The 19,184-nt window shown below is 40.2% G+C and overlaps 1 protein-coding gene across 3 annotated transcripts in view; it reads right to left on the minus strand.

Moving 5' to 3' along the window:
* kmt2bb (lysine (K)-specific methyltransferase 2Bb) overlaps positions 1 to 19,184 on the minus strand; it is a 96,566-nt gene that overhangs the window by 23,825 nt on the left and 53,557 nt on the right. For all 3 annotated transcript variants that reach the window (XM_076281224.1, XM_076281223.1, XM_076281222.1), the window contains 4 exons: positions 7,882 to 7,983; positions 4,443 to 4,553; positions 3,663 to 3,739; positions 1,982 to 2,208 (listed from right to left, as the gene is read on the minus strand). In XM_076281224.1, the coding sequence (XP_076137339.1) occupies positions 1,982 to 2,208; positions 3,663 to 3,739; positions 4,443 to 4,553; positions 7,882 to 7,983 (517 nt within the window). The remainder of the gene's footprint in view (positions 1 to 1,981; positions 2,209 to 3,662; positions 3,740 to 4,442; positions 4,554 to 7,881; positions 7,984 to 19,184) is intronic.

Below are 19,184 nucleotides of genomic sequence, written 5' to 3' on the forward strand. Positions count from 1 at the left end.
GTTTTTGAGAGATTAAGCTGAAGGTGCCGATCTTTCATCCAGGCTGAAATATCCTTAAGGCATGCAGAAATCCGGTGGGAAACACTAGAGTCATCAGGTGGGAAAGACAGGTAAAGTTGAGTGTCGTCTGCATAACAGTGATAGTCAAATCCATGGGAGCGAATGGTATCACCTAAGGAAGTGGTGTAAATAGAGAAAAGCAAGGGTCCTAATACTGATCCCTGAGGCACACCTGTGGTGAGGGCATGAGACTTAGATACCTGTCCCTGCCAAGACACGTTGAAAGAACGCGCTTTAAGGTAAGATTCAAACCAGTCAAGAGCTTTTCCAGAAATTCCCAGTTCAGATAGTATAGATAGGAGAATGTCATGGTTAACAGTATCAAAGGCTGCAGATAAATCTAGTAGAATTAATACTGATGACTGAGCAGAGGACTTAGCTACTCTCAATGCTTCAGTCACAGACAGAAGAGCAGTTTCAGTAGAATGACCACTCTTGAAACCAGACTGCATAGGGTCTAGTAGATTATTCTGATGAAGAAAGTCACAAACTTGCTTGAAGACCACTTTCTCCAAAACCTTTGACAAGAAAGGAAGAAGGGAGACAGGTCTGTAGTTCTTCACCTCAGTTGGATTAAGTGTACTTTTCTTTAGCAGAGGTGTAACCCTAGCCTGTTTAAAAGAATAAGGAACTATTCCAGAACTGAGAGAAGCATTAAATACATGTGTGACTGCTGGTAGAACAGCGGGTGAGATAGACTGTAGAAGAGTGGACGGGACAGGATCTAATGGGCATGTTGTTGGACGACATCGCTGAAGCAATAGGTGGATATTAAATGGTTAAATTATTTGCTAGGTAGATGAGGTTTAATATAGGTGGATAGTTTAAATGGTAAAATTATTTGCTAGGTAGATGAGGTTTAAAATAGTTGGAATGACTGAACAGTTGAAACAGTTGAACAGGATGTGTAGGCTAGTCTTAAGAGAAGGAGACTGTATGCTTAAAGCCTGAGAAACTGGCCACCTGGCACAAGATTCTAATTGCTGTGATGTCATAAAGGCCTAATAGTTTTTAATTAATAGTTTAATCAATCAATCAATCAGTTTAACTGGATCTTTGATGGAGCTTAGTTGAGCAGCTGGAAGTTGATACAGGTGCAAATCAGGTTAATTAGCCCATTGTGATGTCATCAGCCCAATGTTAAGTCTATGGGGAAATTTTGAATAGTTTTTTATTAACAGTTTAAAAAGTATAAAAGTTACAAAGATGAAAAATACAAAGCCCAGATGTCCTAAGTAAGACCTACGTAACATAGTTTGAATGAAGTTTCTATGTTAAACGGTTGAAGCTGCCTTAACTGCGTTAGAAGAAGAAGAAGAAGCCTAGGAAGAACAGTACAGTGCATTTTCATGCACTGGAAGAAGAAGAAGAAGAAGAAGAAGAAGAAGAAGAAGAAGAAGAAGAAGAAGAAGAAGAAGAAGAAGAAGAAGAAGAAGAAGAAGAAGAAGAAGAAGAAGAAGAAGAAGAAGAAGAAGAAGAAGAAGAAGAAGAAGAAGAAGAAGAAGAAGAAGAAGAAGAAGAAGAAGAAGAAGAAGAAGAAGAAGAAGAAGAAGAAGAAGAAGAAGAAGAAGAAGAAGAAGAAGCCTAGGAAGAACAGTACAGTGCATTTTCATGCACTGTAAAAATGTAGTCAAGGGGATCAAAATATGTCAGTGAACACAATTGACCATTTGGTGCACCTCAATGAAGCAGTCTTGGTCCCCTACTCCCCCCCCCCCCCTATATATGCTGGCATTAGGTTATATTAACCAATATATTTTCAATTTCAACAGCTATGCAGATAAAGCACAATTTCTGAGCAAGGAATGCTGAGTGAGAATGGCATCTACACATTTAAATATCAGAAAACACATATGCAAAATAGATTGCAACCACAAATCCTTAACTAAATTATTGTCAAGTACAATTCAATCGTATTTACCTTTTGACTTCAGCCTGGCAGCTCTGAAGATTTTTCTGTTAATTTTATTGTTGATGTTATGTGTGAGCGGGGTGAGGTTAGATGCCTCCTCCATGTTTACAGCAAGCAGACAGTTGCTCCTGTCCAGGATTGTCTGGTCTTTTCTCTTCCGCTGTTCGTCCCATTCACACCATTGAGCATACATATGCTCAGTAGTTGGAGGCATTACTGCATTTGAAAGTATGCCACTAGGAGACAGAATGGTGGGCAGTTAGTAAAAGGGTAGAAGGAGATGGGTCACATATCACAGGTACTTCAATTTGTTCACACACAAAGCTTTTATTGCATACTAACTTTATCACTTAGCTTATCAATCTTACCATTTGATTCTGTGCTGTATACACCCAAAATAGAACAAGAGTACTGAATCAGAGAACCAAAATATACACTTGTATTTATGATGAGATCAAAACAGACAACACAAATTCTTAAAGATTTCTTTTACCTTTAACACTGAATATCATCGTAAACCGAGTGGTGCCTTAGCAAAGACCAATGGTGATGTATATGAAACCATCATACTATCTCCAGGACAACATCTGTGTGTTAATTTCACCACACTTTTGACTAAACTGTCAATTAATTGAGTGTATCAATTAGGGCTGTCAGCGTTAATGCATTAACTGCGATGAGATTAAGGACGTTTTTTTTTTTTTTTAACCGTGTGCCGCCAAAGATTTTTTATTTTACACCATCACTTGTGCTGTATCAACAAATTGTCTTTAGCTGCTACTATTTTGAGCCTTTGATGCACCCTTTCTTGTCCTTAAACTGTCACAGACACTTCCTAGTAGGCTTGTGTTTCAAGCTGAATTAAATGCAGAGAAGGTGGTAGTGGAATAATAATAAGCCTACGAATAACATGCACTGTAATTATGTTTTCTTTTGACCAGAGACAGTGGTTGAAAACTTGCATGTATGCGCAGTCAGTGCGCAACGGAGCATAAATACATTTAAAATATCATCCAGTTCTCCAAGCTGGGAATAAAAGATCCAGTTGCATGGAGTCTCCAGAGTCTTGCATTTGCATTATTGCATGATTAGCATAAAATGGTCTGAACTGACAATATTGTTTATTGTTACGAAAATCTTTAAATTAGCATTAAGTTGATCAGTCTCACAAGAGCAAATTCCTGAATGGACTGGATCATGCAATATTTGGAAAATTCTGTGCACTTGGAGAGTGAAATTTATCTGGAGGTTTGGTGACCTTCTTTGAAATTCCCATATACTTCACAATAGAAATAAGCACATCAAACCTTTTGGACAGAACCTTATAACTTTGCTTAGTGCAGTGTATTCATGTCTTACCACTCTGGAATATTCTTCTATACTGATCTAGCCTATTGTCATCCCTATTCTGCTGCAGGGGTGTGGGATTGAGGGCCTGTGAGATGGGAATTCACTCCTGCTTTCAACAAAGAGACATGGATAATTGAGTAAACTGAAGAGGAAAACCTCTTAAACAATTTTTCTCAAAGAACCCTAATCTGGTAGCTGCACTACTTCCACGAGTGCCAAAGTCACAATATCCTACTACAGATTAACTTGCAAAAATGTATTTCTGAATCTTTTATTCATCATGTATCATGGTAGCTCAGGGTATATGGTAAAAGCATAGGTTTTACAAGAATTAACTTACGGGGGAAGATGTTTGGTACGAGTTTCCCAAACCTTAGGGTCCTGGCTGTTGAACCAAGTGAAAACCTCCTCCATCAGCTGAAAGAACCATTACGAGAGTTTACCATGTCAGCAGAAACTGTAACCTTAAGCAATTTACAATGTTCCCTCGCTATACATTTCTCAAAATGCAATGAAAACAATTTAATGCAATGAACCAAATTATTGTACAAAAGTCTTAAATATCGCTTTATATTACATTCCCTGAAACACTTTTTTTTTGTGAAAAGTTGCGCTGGTTGATTTGACCTCTGGCACAAAGGTGACCTACAAGTTCATTTGTGTTCTCTCTATAAACAACTGTAGATTATTTATTACCACAACCCTAAAGGTTAAAAGTTCACATACCATGAACTGTTGACACATTACTTATCCTATATATTTCCCCAATTAAATCAGATAGGGAATATAAAATGTAAACAGTTAACACAACAAACTTTAAACCTTTTCCCAAAATGTTGGATTTAAACGTGCAGTTATCGATCGTATGTGATTTCCAGCCCATAACCTTTAAGTGATTGATAGGCACGCTGATAGGCATTCTTCATTCATTCCAAATCTAGTCATTAACTGTTACTCTCATCACCACATGTTATATTTGAGATATTCAAAACAGATAATGATAGCAAAGTTTATAACATTTCCCCTGTCAACCATGGATATGGTAAGATCAATGTGGGGAAACTGAGCTAATCAATGTGGGGAAACTGAGCTAATGATATTAAGAAAAAAATATATTGACCTTTAAATAATAAGAACGGGCCAAAGCTGTGGGTCTCTGATCTTCTGGCATAGATTCTTCTTCCTCTAACTGCTTGCAAATCACTTCCACAACATCCTCATGGAAGGATTTCTGGAGGGAAAAAAGTTACAATTTCAATTTAATTTCACTTATAGAGCGCCAAAACATTACACATGTCTCATGGCGCTTTACAGAGTGTTAAAACATTCAGAGAGAGCCCATGAGTAACAGGGGCGAGGAAAAACTCCCTAGAATTGGAGATACATATAGGAAGAAACCTCAGGCAGAGCCACGACTCAAGGCCCTGACCCATCTGCTTAGGGTCAGTTACAGGGCAGTAAGGTCTGTATACATGATAAATGAAACGTTAGTTAGGTGTATAGAATAGAACATGGTGTTTAAAGCCACCTGAGGTATATGTAAAGCCACCTGAGGTATGTTACGATGACAATCCATGTCACTTCAATATGGAGTTGCTATGTGAGCATGTGCCAAGATACATTTATGACCAATTTCTTTTGTTTTGAAGTCTATGAAGCCCATTTACAACCCTATAATTAGGAGGGGGAATAAAGCGGTCCAATTTAGCAGATATCTGGCGCCCCCTGGCATCCAAATGAATAATTATTTGCCTTGCAGCCAATGACAACTCAAATCAGGCTCCAGCTTCTATCTGAATCTTAAAACTCGCAATGTATGCCCCAGAGCCCGTTTACTGGAGCGATACACTCATAGAGATACATATTGAGCCGTACATGATTGAGCCAGAATCGGAGGAAGAACCAGTCCCTCAAAGACTGGAATTTGTAATTATTGTTCATTTGCGTGTTTTCTCTATTGTCATAATCATAGCACTTCAGCCTAGATACAAAGTTAGCACAACCATACCTCTTTAGATGCTCACTAAAAAAGAGTGCGGCTTCAAACTTCAATTTGTGCTTTACACCCTCTTTCAGCGCCAGTTTAATTTGCTACTGCATTGCTGTGTATGCTATCTGATTAGTTTGTACCTCCTGAGCAAGGCATAGAAAAAGAGAGTTTCGTCTATAGAAATGGAGTGGGAATATGAGACTGTGTGTGCTCTTATACAATTGCTATATATGTGATGTTACCTCAAAATACAGATTTACATGTATATGCATGTTACCTCAAATACATTTTTTTTATGTCCACCACACAACGGGTTTTGTATGTTTATTTGCTTAGCTTCGCATACAAAGCTACCCTCCTAGCGGGTATCCCATTCACTGCCTATGAGTTGATACCAAGCTAAACTTACTGGGACTTCCTATAGCTGCGCGGCATGATATAACGTTAGTGGGCTGGTGTGGCGCCCGTTTTACAGCGGTCATTTCAAGTTGTGTTTTTTTTTTTATATGAAGCAGGTGACAATGGGATTTGAGGCTCACTGTATATATGCTGTTATTACAGTGCATGAAAATGCACTGTACTGTTCTTCCTAGGCTTCTTCTGATTCTTATTCTTCTTCTAACGCGTTTAATGCAGCTTCAACTGTAGGTCTTACTTAGGACATGCCTGCTATGTATTTTTCATCTTTGTAACTTTTATACTTTTTGAACTATTAATTAAAAACTGATAAAAATGTCCCCATAGACTTAACATGGGCTGATGACATCACAATAGAGCCGTTAAGCAATTAGAATCCTATGGCAGGTGTTCGGGCCAGCTGCATCAACTGCCAGTCTCAGGCTTTAAGCATACAAACTGGCCCTATTAAGACTACACATCCTGTTCAACTGCTTCCTCTGCCAAAAACTGTTTCAAAATAAAAGTCCTCACTACAATATTTCACTGTTAAACAATTTTACCCTTTAACCCATTTACTCCTAAAATGCCTGCTAAAAACGCCTATAGAATCCTATGGCATTCTAGACTAAATAACCTTATTTCCTGAGGGTTTTCTGAAAACATACTAAAAATTGTCAACGTCTACCAAAATGTAATATCTAAGCCTCTGTAGCACCTAGAAACATGAAATAAAAAGCATGCTGCGCTACGCAGCATCCAGCGGGAGGGTCAATGTTGCGCTACGCAGCATCCAGCGGGAGGGTCAATGTTGCATCATGCAGCATCCAGCGCGAATGGGTTAAACTATTGAACTTTTTAACTGTTCAACCATTGTAACTGTTACTTGTCATCAACTATGACTCCTACCCACTGTAGCTAGTTAGCATGGTTAACATAGTTAACATGTTAGCATAGCTAACATTGTTAAAATTTTTAGCAAAACTGCTAAAAATGATCAGCTAAGTTAGCTAAGTAATATGGTTAGCATAGTTAGCATGCTTACATGTTAGCATGCTAGTTAACATAAATAGCATAACTGCTAAAAATGATTAGCTAAGTTAGCTAAGTCACATGGTTAGCATGCTAGTTAGCATAGTTAGCATAACTGCTAAAAATTATTAGCGAAGTTAGCTAAGTCACATGGTTAGCATAATTAGCATGTTAACATGCTAGTTAGCTTAGTTAGCATAACTAATAAAAATTATTAGCTAGGTTAGCTAAGTCATATGGTTAGCATAGTTAACATTTTAACATTGTTAGCATGCTGAGTATCAAAAATACAGTTTTGGAGGAATTATTTGCAGTTTGTATGCAGGAAATGCAATATTTTGGACATTAAAAAACTGCATTGCATAGCACAGTACTGTATTTGACTGCAGCAATACAATATTTTGGACATGAAAATATTATTGAGATCTCTCTATATAATAGAGATGAACTACCTTTACTACCTTTTTTACTACCTCCACAATATTTTTTACATACACAACATCAACATCAAGCAGCAGCCCTTTTTTTTGAGGGGGGGGGGGTATGCAAAGCACTAATTGCTACTTACTATAAGGTATAAGTGGGACACTGTCACACCCATCATAATTATTAGGTACACTAATGTCTAATTGTAATCAATTATGCTTTTTTTGTAGTGTCGAGTTGAGTTTCAGTTGTCCTTACCTTAACCATAGCCCTTAGCACTAATAAGGTGAATAATAACCTTGGCACTTCTTAAAAACAAATGACACTTAACAACCATAAACATTAATAAAGATTAATAATAAAGTGTGTCACATCACACACACTTACCCACAGATACACATTCTCACACACGCAGACTTAAGCAGTGAATTACTGTCCCCAAGGGGCAATTTATTTAAATATCAACTGAGGCAAAAAGGCGGAAACCTAGTAAAGGTAGTAAAGGCGGAAAGGTAGTAAAACCTTTACCTTTTACTACCGCATGGACACCCTGGGTCAACAAATGATGCATGCATTTACATAATCACAGTCCATCTGGGCCTCAATTCTCTATTCTTGTGATACAGCCAACTACTGTAGGCTAACAATATTAATATTTATCACTATGTTTTTTAAACAAAAGAGGAGCAAACATATACCATATAGGCAGACTTACCAGAGTGATATACAAGCCTTTATCAAATTTCTTCCCAACCGAATTAAGATCACAGACAGCAAGTTGTTCAGAATCGCCATCAGAATGTTGATGGATGGAGCACTGTGGAAGAAAAAGATGGAAAGCTAAAAAAGCCGCCAGCTAAGGGTACGTTCAGACTTGTCGAGAGCCCCATTCAACGGAAAATGGCTGAGAATGCAAGCCATTGGTTGAGACTATGGCCGTGGGATTTTCACATAGAATATGAACCACATCAATGAATTTGGCCCCAAACCAAGTATCTCCATTACTTGCCACAGGTAGTTCCACTCTAGACAGCCAAACGTCTTTACCGCGTCAACTGATAAAACTGCAGCCGCCGTTGGAAGATTTCTGGCTTCTTCTATTACATGTAATAGTCTGTGTACATTGTCTGCAGCCTGGCGCCTTGTATAAAGCCTGATTGGTCGGGGTGGTCTGGCTTTTAAATAAAGCGCTCTAGGCGGAGTCCCAAGATTTTGGAATAAAGCTTTAGATCAGTCCCAAGAAAGCCTGATGGGCCTGAAATTGAAGCAATCCAGAAGATCTTTACCCATTTTAGGTATAACAGAAATTAGCAGTGTTGGTTTGTTGGTGAAAAGACGGCAATGAGACTTGCTTTCTTGCGTTTGCAGGCATTTCACTGAGTCATTGTATAGTATATATACTTTTTTGATCCCGTGAGGGAAATTTGGTCTCTGCATTTAACCCAATCGGTGAATTAGTGAAACACAAACAGCACACAGTGAACACACAGTGAGGTGAAGCACACACTAATCCCGGCGCAGTGAGCTGAGCTGCCTGCTACAATGGAGGCGCTCGTGGAGCAGTGAGGGGTTAGGTGCCTTGCTCAAGGGCACTTCAGCCGCGGCCCACTGGTCGGGGCTCGAACCGGCAACCCTCCGGTTACAAGTCCAGAGTGCTAACCAGTGGGCCACGGCTGCCCACTTTGTGATAACAAATAAAATGATTTGACGTTGAACAAAAGGGAGTAGACCTGTTTTTCAATGAAATAAGGAGGTGGGTGAAGAGCTCAGCGAGGTCATTTCTCAGCGACCATTGCTGCTGTTGGTCACGTGACCTCCACAGCCGAGGACTTATTTATTCTGATTTATGATTTCGAGTTTTATTGTTCTATTAGATTTCATGCCTTTAAAATAAGTTTTGTTGTCCATGTAGAAGTATTTTGTTGCACTGTTCACTTTTGACCTATCGCCATTGCACACACTCATATGGCACCTTATCATGGTCAATGAATGAATGACATGGTCAGTCCATACCATACCTTTGTAATCACTTCACAAAACTGTTTAAATGTTGAAATTTCTGTGAGTGATTTTTATGTATGTGAGTGAGATATGTACAGTGGGCGTTGCTTTCAAATGGCCCCTTCAGTCGCGCATTACGCGGTGTGAAGCTGCGTGAAGCTTTAGTACCACATTTAGTCGCTCTGCCACTGTACATCGCTCTGTCAGCCTGCCTGCCGCCCCTTCTGAAAAAGCAGGAGGCTACCATTAAACATAATTGTTGCCGAGAGGAATCCCAGCCTACGAATTTAATAACAAAATAAATCATGCATAATTAAACATTACCTCGATTTAGGCTACTTGGGTATGGCTTAAGGCTTGACTACACGGTGGTAACAAAAATCGAAATCTGCTTTTGATAGCCTACCGGTGCCGCTCCACAAAACGAAAAAATATCTTAATTTGCGGTCTACATTATTGTCAGTGTTGGGGGTAACGCAACTACGCAAATCAAAACAGTGTCTTGTGTGATAACTGAGCCAGTAGAGAAATAACTGTTCAGAATGAATCTGTAGCCTTGGGTAGGCTTCTGCAGAAAACAATGTTTTCGGCAATTCAATACTATCTGGCGATGTTTTTAACAGGCTACGCAATAGAGGCTTAGACAACTATGACCCACATTTTGGTTTCGTAAATTAATTTGCCCTACTTCTTGACTGCAATGTAGTCAACTGACTGCTTGACATGTCATTTTAATTTTTCTGTACAATAAACAAATACATCTGCTTTATGCCACAGAATTACATTCATATTTGGCTGAATTCTGCAGACGCGCAAAAAAACACTGCCACTTCCCTCCCCATATTCCACTGATCACACATCAGACATCAGGGGTGCGTTTCCCAAAAGCTAACTACACTTAACCCAGATTCGAACTCTTGGACAGGGGACTGATAACTGCTGCGTAACGGCTGCTGTCATCAGCCGGCCTTAACGCACTGGGCCACAGAATTGAATAGGGGATAAATAACAATAGAGTACACAACTGCTTCACCAGCACATTTAAAGGACACGTGTTAAACGTTAATTCAAAGCAGTGGTTAATTTACAAGGTCAGTCTATATGAAACATATGAGAAAAACAGATTTCACGGATTAAACTAAGGTAGTCCATCATTAAGGCGAGACACGGCAGGTGAAAACATCGTTTTTTTAATGCACTGGTCAATTTCGAGATTTTGGGCTAATTTGCTACCTTAGCATGTATTCTTTCACACTACTACAACAACAAAGCCCGATTTACACATTTAGGTGTTTATTTAATTACATTTTGTCTACTCGCGCCTGTATATTTCTCCTAAATTGACCAAAAGTTAGTCTTCTAACGTTTCATGCTCTACCGCGACTGTGATACAAAACATAACATGTGTAGTACCGTTGGAAAGCTCTGTTTTTCCTGCATGACGTTGTGCTATCCAAATATGGACACTTCCTTTGTAACCGCAACCAATCGCGAAAGTTCAAAGGCGAGTCTAGGCTGAGAACGGAATCTCTTGGCTGTGTTCCAAGGCTGTTTTCTCAAATTGAGTTTTTATCATTTTCCAGTAGAAACATCTCAGCCTATGTAGCACCTATGTACACCAAACTTTCCAGATATACACTTAGCAGTATTCTGAAGATATTTACAGTAAATCATTCCTGGCCTGATTTATGTGACATTTTAATCAAAAATATAAGGCAAAAATCAATTTTTTAAGGCTATGGACAGTATATTCTGATTTCCTAGGTAATGAAAGCAGATATCCTGACATCCCTCTGTAATTTTATTTTTATCTTGTATGCAAACAAAATGAAAGAATAATTTTGTACCAGGCTTTATCATATGTTCAGATCTATCTACCGAAAATATATGCAAATGTGCGCATATTTAATGAGATAATGCCTAATTTGCATAATTAAACATTCGAATTTCAAAAACTTGTAATACATTTTTTGTTCATACTTGTGTAAGTAATCAACTGAGGAAGTTTCATGGTGATGTCTATTATTTAAAAATTTTACCCTATTCACCTGTAGTGTCTCGCCTTAAGTCTCTGTTACTGTATGTGCAGGTTCGCCCGTCACGTGCTACTAAACGTCATTAACCACCTTAGTCCAGACTACTGAAGTTTGGAAACTATCCTGGTCCAAACTTACAAGTACAATGTAAATACAACAGTTTTGGGAAACAGTCGTAACTTACATATTGGTTAGATGAACGATGCATCGTCTATACATTAGTAAAAAGCTAACCTCCGTAGTTGTACGGGAAACGCACCCCTGTTTATTTTATTTTATGAAGCCTATAGGCTACAGTAGATCACCTGCCACATTCTCACTTGCAATAGAAAGATGCAATAGCCATTGGTCAAGTATTGAGTATAAACCAATTAAGATAGTAGCCTATACAAAAAGTACTCCATACCATCATAAATTTTTTTTAAAACGAATAGCAATTTGCAATTTGACAAAACACTGGATTAAATATCGTAGGCACAGGAGAAAACTTGTACATCCATTGGCCCGTGGGAAGATCACATGCCAGTTGCCTCTCCCTTCAGTGCTATGACTCTTTGTCCAGGCCTCAGGCCCCTCCTCCTCCTGGACAATAGGCCGGAGGTGGAGAGGTGGAAAGTAGGGGTCGACCAATTATCGGCCTGGCCGATTATTAGGGCCGATATTTAGCATTTTTATAATAATTGGTATCGGTCATTTTTTCCACCGATAAACCGATATTGAAATGGATAAAGAATGAAACGCGCTATTTTGTCTGTAAAGCGTCTCACTTCCTGCATTTGCTACTCTGTGGTCAAGAGCATTGACACGCCCACTACACCGTCTGATTTGTTAGTTAGCACGAATGCAGCCAATCAGGATCGAAGACTGAACACAGACAAAGTTTAGGATTCTCACTGAGGCAGACTGGGCTTCAGCTGTAGCCTACGGAGCTATTTTTCGAAGGTAAGGAAGGTAGCCTACATTGCTGAAGTTGCAGTGAATCACAATCATCTACACTGAAGTTACAAAAACACCACTTTGTAAGCTATTGTCTCTTTGATCCGGATCAATAAGTAAAGCACCCACTTCCTTCATTTAGCGAATTCCCGATTAATGCACGTTACTGATGCTGTTTACTAGTTAGCCCACAAACTCGGGTGCTGCGCGTCGGGAGTTCTCTGCCTCCGCCTTGTTCGTTAATTGTGAATAACGGGACACCTCGGCGGACATAGTACAGACAAGTCCTAAATTATGCGATAGCGAACGTCAAAAAGTCTAATTGCTCCTTTTTGAAACGGACTGTCAGAAAAGATTACATGCACCAAGGGCCAACCGTAATTTAATCCGACCTGAACAAAATTGCATCATGAGCTGGCTATTAACATGCCTTTTAGGCTCTCAAAAGTGTAGCTTGTAGTCTACACATGGACACAAATTGCATGCCTAAATAGCCTAAGAACTATTTTAAAACTGTTTTGTTAAACTATTCAACTGTAACACTTGCCATCACGCATGCACCTCTTCCTCTCCCTCTCTCGTGCACTCACACACACGATGGCAAAGCATCCTCTTTGTGACAGGTCCCTTAACAAGCACATAGCCCATTGTGCAGGCCTACTCGATGAAAATAATTGCTATCACTCAGCTCTTGGATTAACATGATACACAGGATTTACACTTGCAAAGTGATGCAAGTTGATAGACAATTGTGTATCAAAAGAAGAAAGAAAAGTTTGCATAATTAAATTATTTTTAATTAAATTTTTGCAGCATATAGCCTTTACTATCTACCCCCCTTTTTGACAACTGACATATCGGTTTTACATATCAGTTATCGGCCTCCTGTTTTGGTAATAATTGATATCGGTATCGGCCCTGAAAAAAACATATCGGTCGATCCCTAGTGGAAAGGTGAGTTGTTGGGGGCAGGGCCGGATTAACAATTCATAGAAACACACACACACACACACAGACAAAATGACACAGAGCATTTTTAATTCAAAAGGGAAAGCACTGCTCATTGCAAAATGCAGAACCTTTAAAGGTAAACAGGCCTATAACTTGACTAAAACCATGCAAAACTGGAGGTACACTTTTTATCTGAGCAGTCTGTATGTCCTCATTTTGCAAATGAGAGGACGATATAAGCCTGTTGCATTTCGTTAGATGTCCGAGTATAATGTTTGAAAACCACTGGCTCGTAATCACAATAATTTAACACACGACAGTTGGATACTTCATCATGTTCCCATGCCTACATTTTGGTGAGTAGCACAGAGATCGTTAAAACAATAAAGTATGGCTCTCTGTTTAGGACATCGAAAACTTATATTTTTAATAGGGTAGACTACCGTCGGAGATGCTGACTTGCAAAGGCCTTGGGATAACACGTTATCTCCACTATCATCAGTCAATGCCCCCTTGATCAAAGTGGGGAATGAAAGAAAACGTTTGAGAACCACTGGCTTACCAAGTTAGCTGCAGTCCAGAACACACAGAATATTGCAACAGAAAGTTGCCTTTATAATCAACTACTATTTGTTCCAACAGCATTCAAACAAAGCCTTTATTAATGTGAAGCAAATGAGGATGCACCTTTCTGTGTCTCTGAGGTCGATGTGAGCAATGCCTTTAGGAGGGTTAATTGTAGAAAAGCTGCTGGACCGGATGGAATTTCTAACAGGGTTTTGAAATCGCACTGCTCAGTTAGCTCCTGTGTTCACTTATATCTTTAACACATCATTGGCTCAAGAGACAGTTCCTACTTGCCTCAAGCAGTCTGTTATTGTTCCAGTACCGAAAAACAAAAGTCCATCATGTCTGAATGACTACCGCCCAGTAGCCCTGACGTCTACAGTGATGAAGTGTTTTGAGAAGCTTGTGAAAAACATTATCTGCTCATCCCTCCCTGCCTCCTTCGACCCCCTCCAATTTGCTTACAGAGCCAACAGGTCTACAGAGGATGCCATCTCAAACCTCATGCACACCACCTTAACTTACCTGGAGGAGGGGAATGGGAATTATGTGAGGATGCTGTTCATTGACTTTAGTTCAGCATTCAACACGATAGTACCTCTCACCTTGGTCACAAAGATGAAGGCCTTAGGACTGAACACCACCCTGTGTCACTGGATATTTGACTTTCTCACCAACCGTTCACAAGTGGTTAGAGTGGGGGGTCTGACATCTGACACATTAACCATCAGCACTGGTGCTCCCCAAGGCTGTGTTTTGAGTCCACTGCTGTACAACATCTACACACATGACTGCAAAGCCAACAGTAGTCATACCTCCATCATCAAGTTTGCAGATGACACAGTGATCTTGGGCCTGATTAGTAACAACAATGAACAGCTGCACTTGGATCAGGTTGATGAGGTGGCACAGTGGTGTCAATCTAACAGCTTGACACTGAATGTCAATAAAACCAAGGAAATGGTAGTGGATTACAGAAGGCAGCAGCAGAACTAGTTACACCCCACTAATGATCAGCAGGCAACCTGTAGAGAGAGTCACAAGTTTTAAATACCTTGGTGTCCACATTACTGAAGACTTAACATGGACTGTTAACACTCAATATGTTCTGAAGAAGTCCAGACAACGACTCTACTTCCTTCGTCAGCTAAGGAAATTCAAAGTTTCTACATCCATCATGAAGGCCTTCTACACTTCAGCGGTTGAGAGTGTTCTAACTGGTAGCATCATCACCTGGTATGGGAACTCCACAGTTAGAGATTGTATTACTCTGCAGAGAGTAGTGCGCTCAGCTGAACGTACTATGAGAACTCAACTCCCTGCTCTACAAGATATCTATTCCAGAATAGTACTCCTAAGAGCCCAAAAGATTCTGAAGGACTCTGCTCATCCTAACAATGGATTATTCCTACCGCTGAAATCAAGAAGACGCCTATGTAGTCACAAAGCCAGAACTGAGAGACTCAGGAGAAGTTTTTATCCCCAGGCCATCCGAACTCTGAACTCACACTATACTGACTTTGCACACATTCACTACTCAGCACTCTCAAACATTTCCCAACCCTGAACTCACACTATACTGACTTTGCACTCATTCACTCCTCAGCACTCATGACCCCCCCCCCCACACACACACACACACCTACATGACTTTTAGCACTTCTACATCCCTCTCCCTATGCTACAGACCTTTTATTTATTTTCTTATTTCATCACACGTCAAAACACACACACACACATCTGACTTTCTACAACTTTTGCACATCTCCATAGAACTTTTTATTTATTATTTTTGATTTCTCCTCCATCTATCTACCCATGTCTTTGATTGTCTAGCCCCACGGTTGTCAAACTGGGGTACGCGTACCCCCAGGGGTACGTGGACTGATTTCAGGGGGTACGCGAAAAAAGATCTAAGTCATATGCCTTTTCAAACGTTTTCTCTATCCCACGTTGGTAACTTAACTTCCGCATTTGCACTGCACATTAAAAACGTATTTTCTCCGCATTAACAAAATATTCGACAGTGGAGAAACAGAGGGTAAAACAGCGTTTCTCAAACTGTGGGTCGCGGAAACAGGAGTTTTTTTTATTTTATTTTTTATCTGTAGCCTAGGTCCAGGTAGCACCCGATGCGCAATGGACGCACTGTGTTATTCATAGGGAAGCGCTCGTGTCAAGGCAGATTGAGATTAATGAGATTTTGAACGAGGTTGTGAGAGTGGTGAATTTCATCAAGACCCGGCCCTTAAAAGCGTGTCTATTCTACGCACTTTGAGAGGAGATGGGAGCTGACTAAAAGGCTGTACTGTTTCACAGCGAGGCAAGGTGGCTTTCCCGAGGTAAAGTGCTGTCGCGTGTTTGAGCTCCGAGTCGCCTCTTCTTGGAGGAAGAGCGCATGTTTGAATCTGCAAGCACATTCACTAAAGAACATTTCTTGACGAAGCTGGCCTATCTTAGCGATATATTTGGAAAGCTCAATGAGTTAAATCTCCAGTTACAAGGCAAAGACAAGCAGATAAGATCACTGCATTCAACAAGACGATTGTGTGTGAGATTAGGTGCAGATCTATTTAAAATCATTATATTCAGCACATTTGTAGGCCTATCATATGTTGACTATTGATGAGATTTGTATCATATGTTTATGATTCTATTCACTATTCTCGACAAAATTGATAAGAATAAATATTAATAGCCTAAAACAATTAAAAAAAAACTTGTTAACAATTGGTGGTGTTGGGGGTACTCCGGAAGGTCATAATGTCTCAGGGGGTACATGCCTGTTAAAAGTTTGGGAACCACTGGTCTAGCCTTTCTGCCCCCCCCCACACCCCATCACACACACAAAAAACACACACACTTACATCATCACGGTCATCACCTCACATACAGCACACTGCTTGCTACAGTAAGCCTCCTCTACATACTTGCTGCACACTGCCCCCAACCCCCTACAAACACAGCACATTGTCTTCAGGATCTTCTCCAACACACATCCTCTACATACTTACAGCACACTGCCCCCACCTACCCCCATACACACACACAGTCACTGCTCCACTCCACTCCCCTCCCGCCCACTCACACATCTTCACTGTCATCACTCACATACATCATACATACAGTACTCTGCTTGCAATAGTAAGTCCCTTCACCATACTTGCAGTACACTGCCCCCCCCTCTCCCCTACATACACATTATTTCATCAGGAAGCTTCTCCAACACACATCCCCAACATACTTACAGCACACTGCCCCCCCCAATACACAGCACATTGTTTCATGACATATTGCTCCTTTCATGCTCCTTGTTGGTGCCCCCCCAATCCCAATCCTCCCCCACCTTTCTTATGCAGCCCTTGCCACTTAATCTACTAAACCCCTCTTCTACTACACTTTTTACCCCCCCCCCCCCCATAAATGCACAAATAGGCTGACACCAGACATAATTTCACTGCATTTCTTACATCCAGTAACTATATGCATGTGACAATAAATCCTTGACAATGTATCCTTATAAAAGTGAAAAATAAATATTCCATAAGTAAAATAAAATACTGTAACTGTAGTAACTGTACCACATTATCCCAAGCTTCAAAGAGCTCCCCACGTCTGTGACAGGCAGACGTGACACCGCTAAATTCTCAGCTTGTTTATACCCCACACTGAACGTGTAAGACCGCTAGGCCCATCACTGTGGGGTGCGGTAGCCTACTCTCTGGGATTTAAGTCAAGCAATATAACCATACAAATGTTTCAAAATTAGTAATTTCGGAACTGGCCATTGTAGGCTACGTAAAAAATAAACAAGTAGGCCTATGCCCTATCCAATGATATCGGCAAATGTTTGTTTTCCAAAGTAAGAATTTCACTTCACCATGCACCTTCGACAATGAATAGCTCATTACACTTATGTTACTGTTAAACGTAGGCCTAACTGGTATCATTACAAACATTATTCTGTGTCCTAAAAACTAGCATTTTATGGCATTGTGTCATGTAAGGTCGTTGCAAAATCTAGAGAAATGTGTGAGGTGGTCAGCGGGGGACAATTGAGACACATTGAATTGTGTTATTACTTGAACATTCCACACTATCCACAGCTGTGGTATCGGGGGCAGGAGGATTACTGTTAGCTTTATATAAAATTCTTCAACAGAAGGCCTGCCTCGAATGCAGGCTTGCCCAAAATAAAGGCCTGTGGTTTGCGCAGCCTACAGTAAGTAGGTTAAATAACAGACCCGCCACAATGTGCGGTATGATGATTTTTTACGAGCAAGATGTTTTCGGTGCCCTACGCGCACTGCATGTTCTCAAATAACAATGATCATCAGTAGCCTAATATTCAACAATTATTTTGTGTAAATGGGCTATGCATTGGGTTAGACATCAGGGGCCACATTCACAAAGCCTTTTATCTTACCACTAGGAGTAGGCTACTAAATAGCAATAAAATATTTTAGCTAGGAGTTTCTCTTATTAAGTTATTCACAAAGCCTTTCAGATGACAACTCCTGAAAAGATTCTGGAGCGGAGCGCTCTAGAATCTTTGACTAAGAGTGAGTGAGTCTTCGTTGCTATGGATGACGTTATTACTCATGCACGAGCTTGACCACGTTGAAGTGACCACGTTGATTGGCTGATTATTGTAACGCAAACACCTCCCTTACGATGATGAGTGGCAGGTGACAGGTCTGAGAATGCGTGCGCTACACAAGGACGGAAGATGATGAATAACTGAATAAAAAGGCCTAGCCTAAATTAATCAAGAGTAAGGCAAAACAAATAGCCTAGCAGCCTAATGAAACATACGGATTGATGTAGTATCTTTGTAACATTATTAAATTAATCTGTTACTATGCCTACGTTTGCAAGAGAACATTTTAATTTGATTCACAATAATGTTACATTTAATTTTACATGTTGACAATGAGTAGCCTAGTTTTGGTTGTTGTTGGTGGCGTTATTGCATGTTAGTTATGCCTACAATGCAAAATTGCTTCCTCACGATTGGAAGCTCCTGTAGCCGCATAGGATTTCAAAAACATGGCGAAATGCCACAAAACCGGTTTGTGAATAGGTCTGTGAGTTAGGAGTCCTCTCGACTTCTTTTAAGCGGTCACAGAGGTGGGAAGGTGTGATTTGTTGGGGGCAGGGCCGGATTAACTGGGCACAAATGTCTGATGGCCCCCCTGCCCCCCAGCCAACGTGAATCGGGCGGTCAGTTAATAGGCCTATATCGTGAAGATTTTTCTTGCCATCCAAGCCTCACCAAATAGCCCCTTTATTTACCACTAACATTACATTTAATTAAACTGCTTTTAGGCTATGTCGAAATAGTTTTCAACATTTTGAATATTAGTGTCGGGTGAATAAGAAAATATTCTCAAAGTAGCCTTATGGCTGAAAGCTGCTTGGGATCCCTCCCCCGTCAAGCAATATAACCATACAAATGCGCGGCCTGCACTCATTGTTTCAAAATGAGTAATTTCGGCTTTGTCGGAACTGAAGAGCTGTGGACGGC

The sequence above is a fragment of the Alosa pseudoharengus genome, unplaced genomic scaffold (assembly GCF_046254945.1).
Source record: "Alosa pseudoharengus isolate Yale_2024_CS ecotype anadromous, Long Island Sound unplaced genomic scaffold, YU_APseudo_1.1 YU_APseudo_1.1_scf_12, whole genome shotgun sequence".
NCBI classification, from domain to species: Eukaryota; Metazoa; Chordata; class Actinopteri; order Clupeiformes; family Clupeidae; genus Alosa; species Alosa pseudoharengus.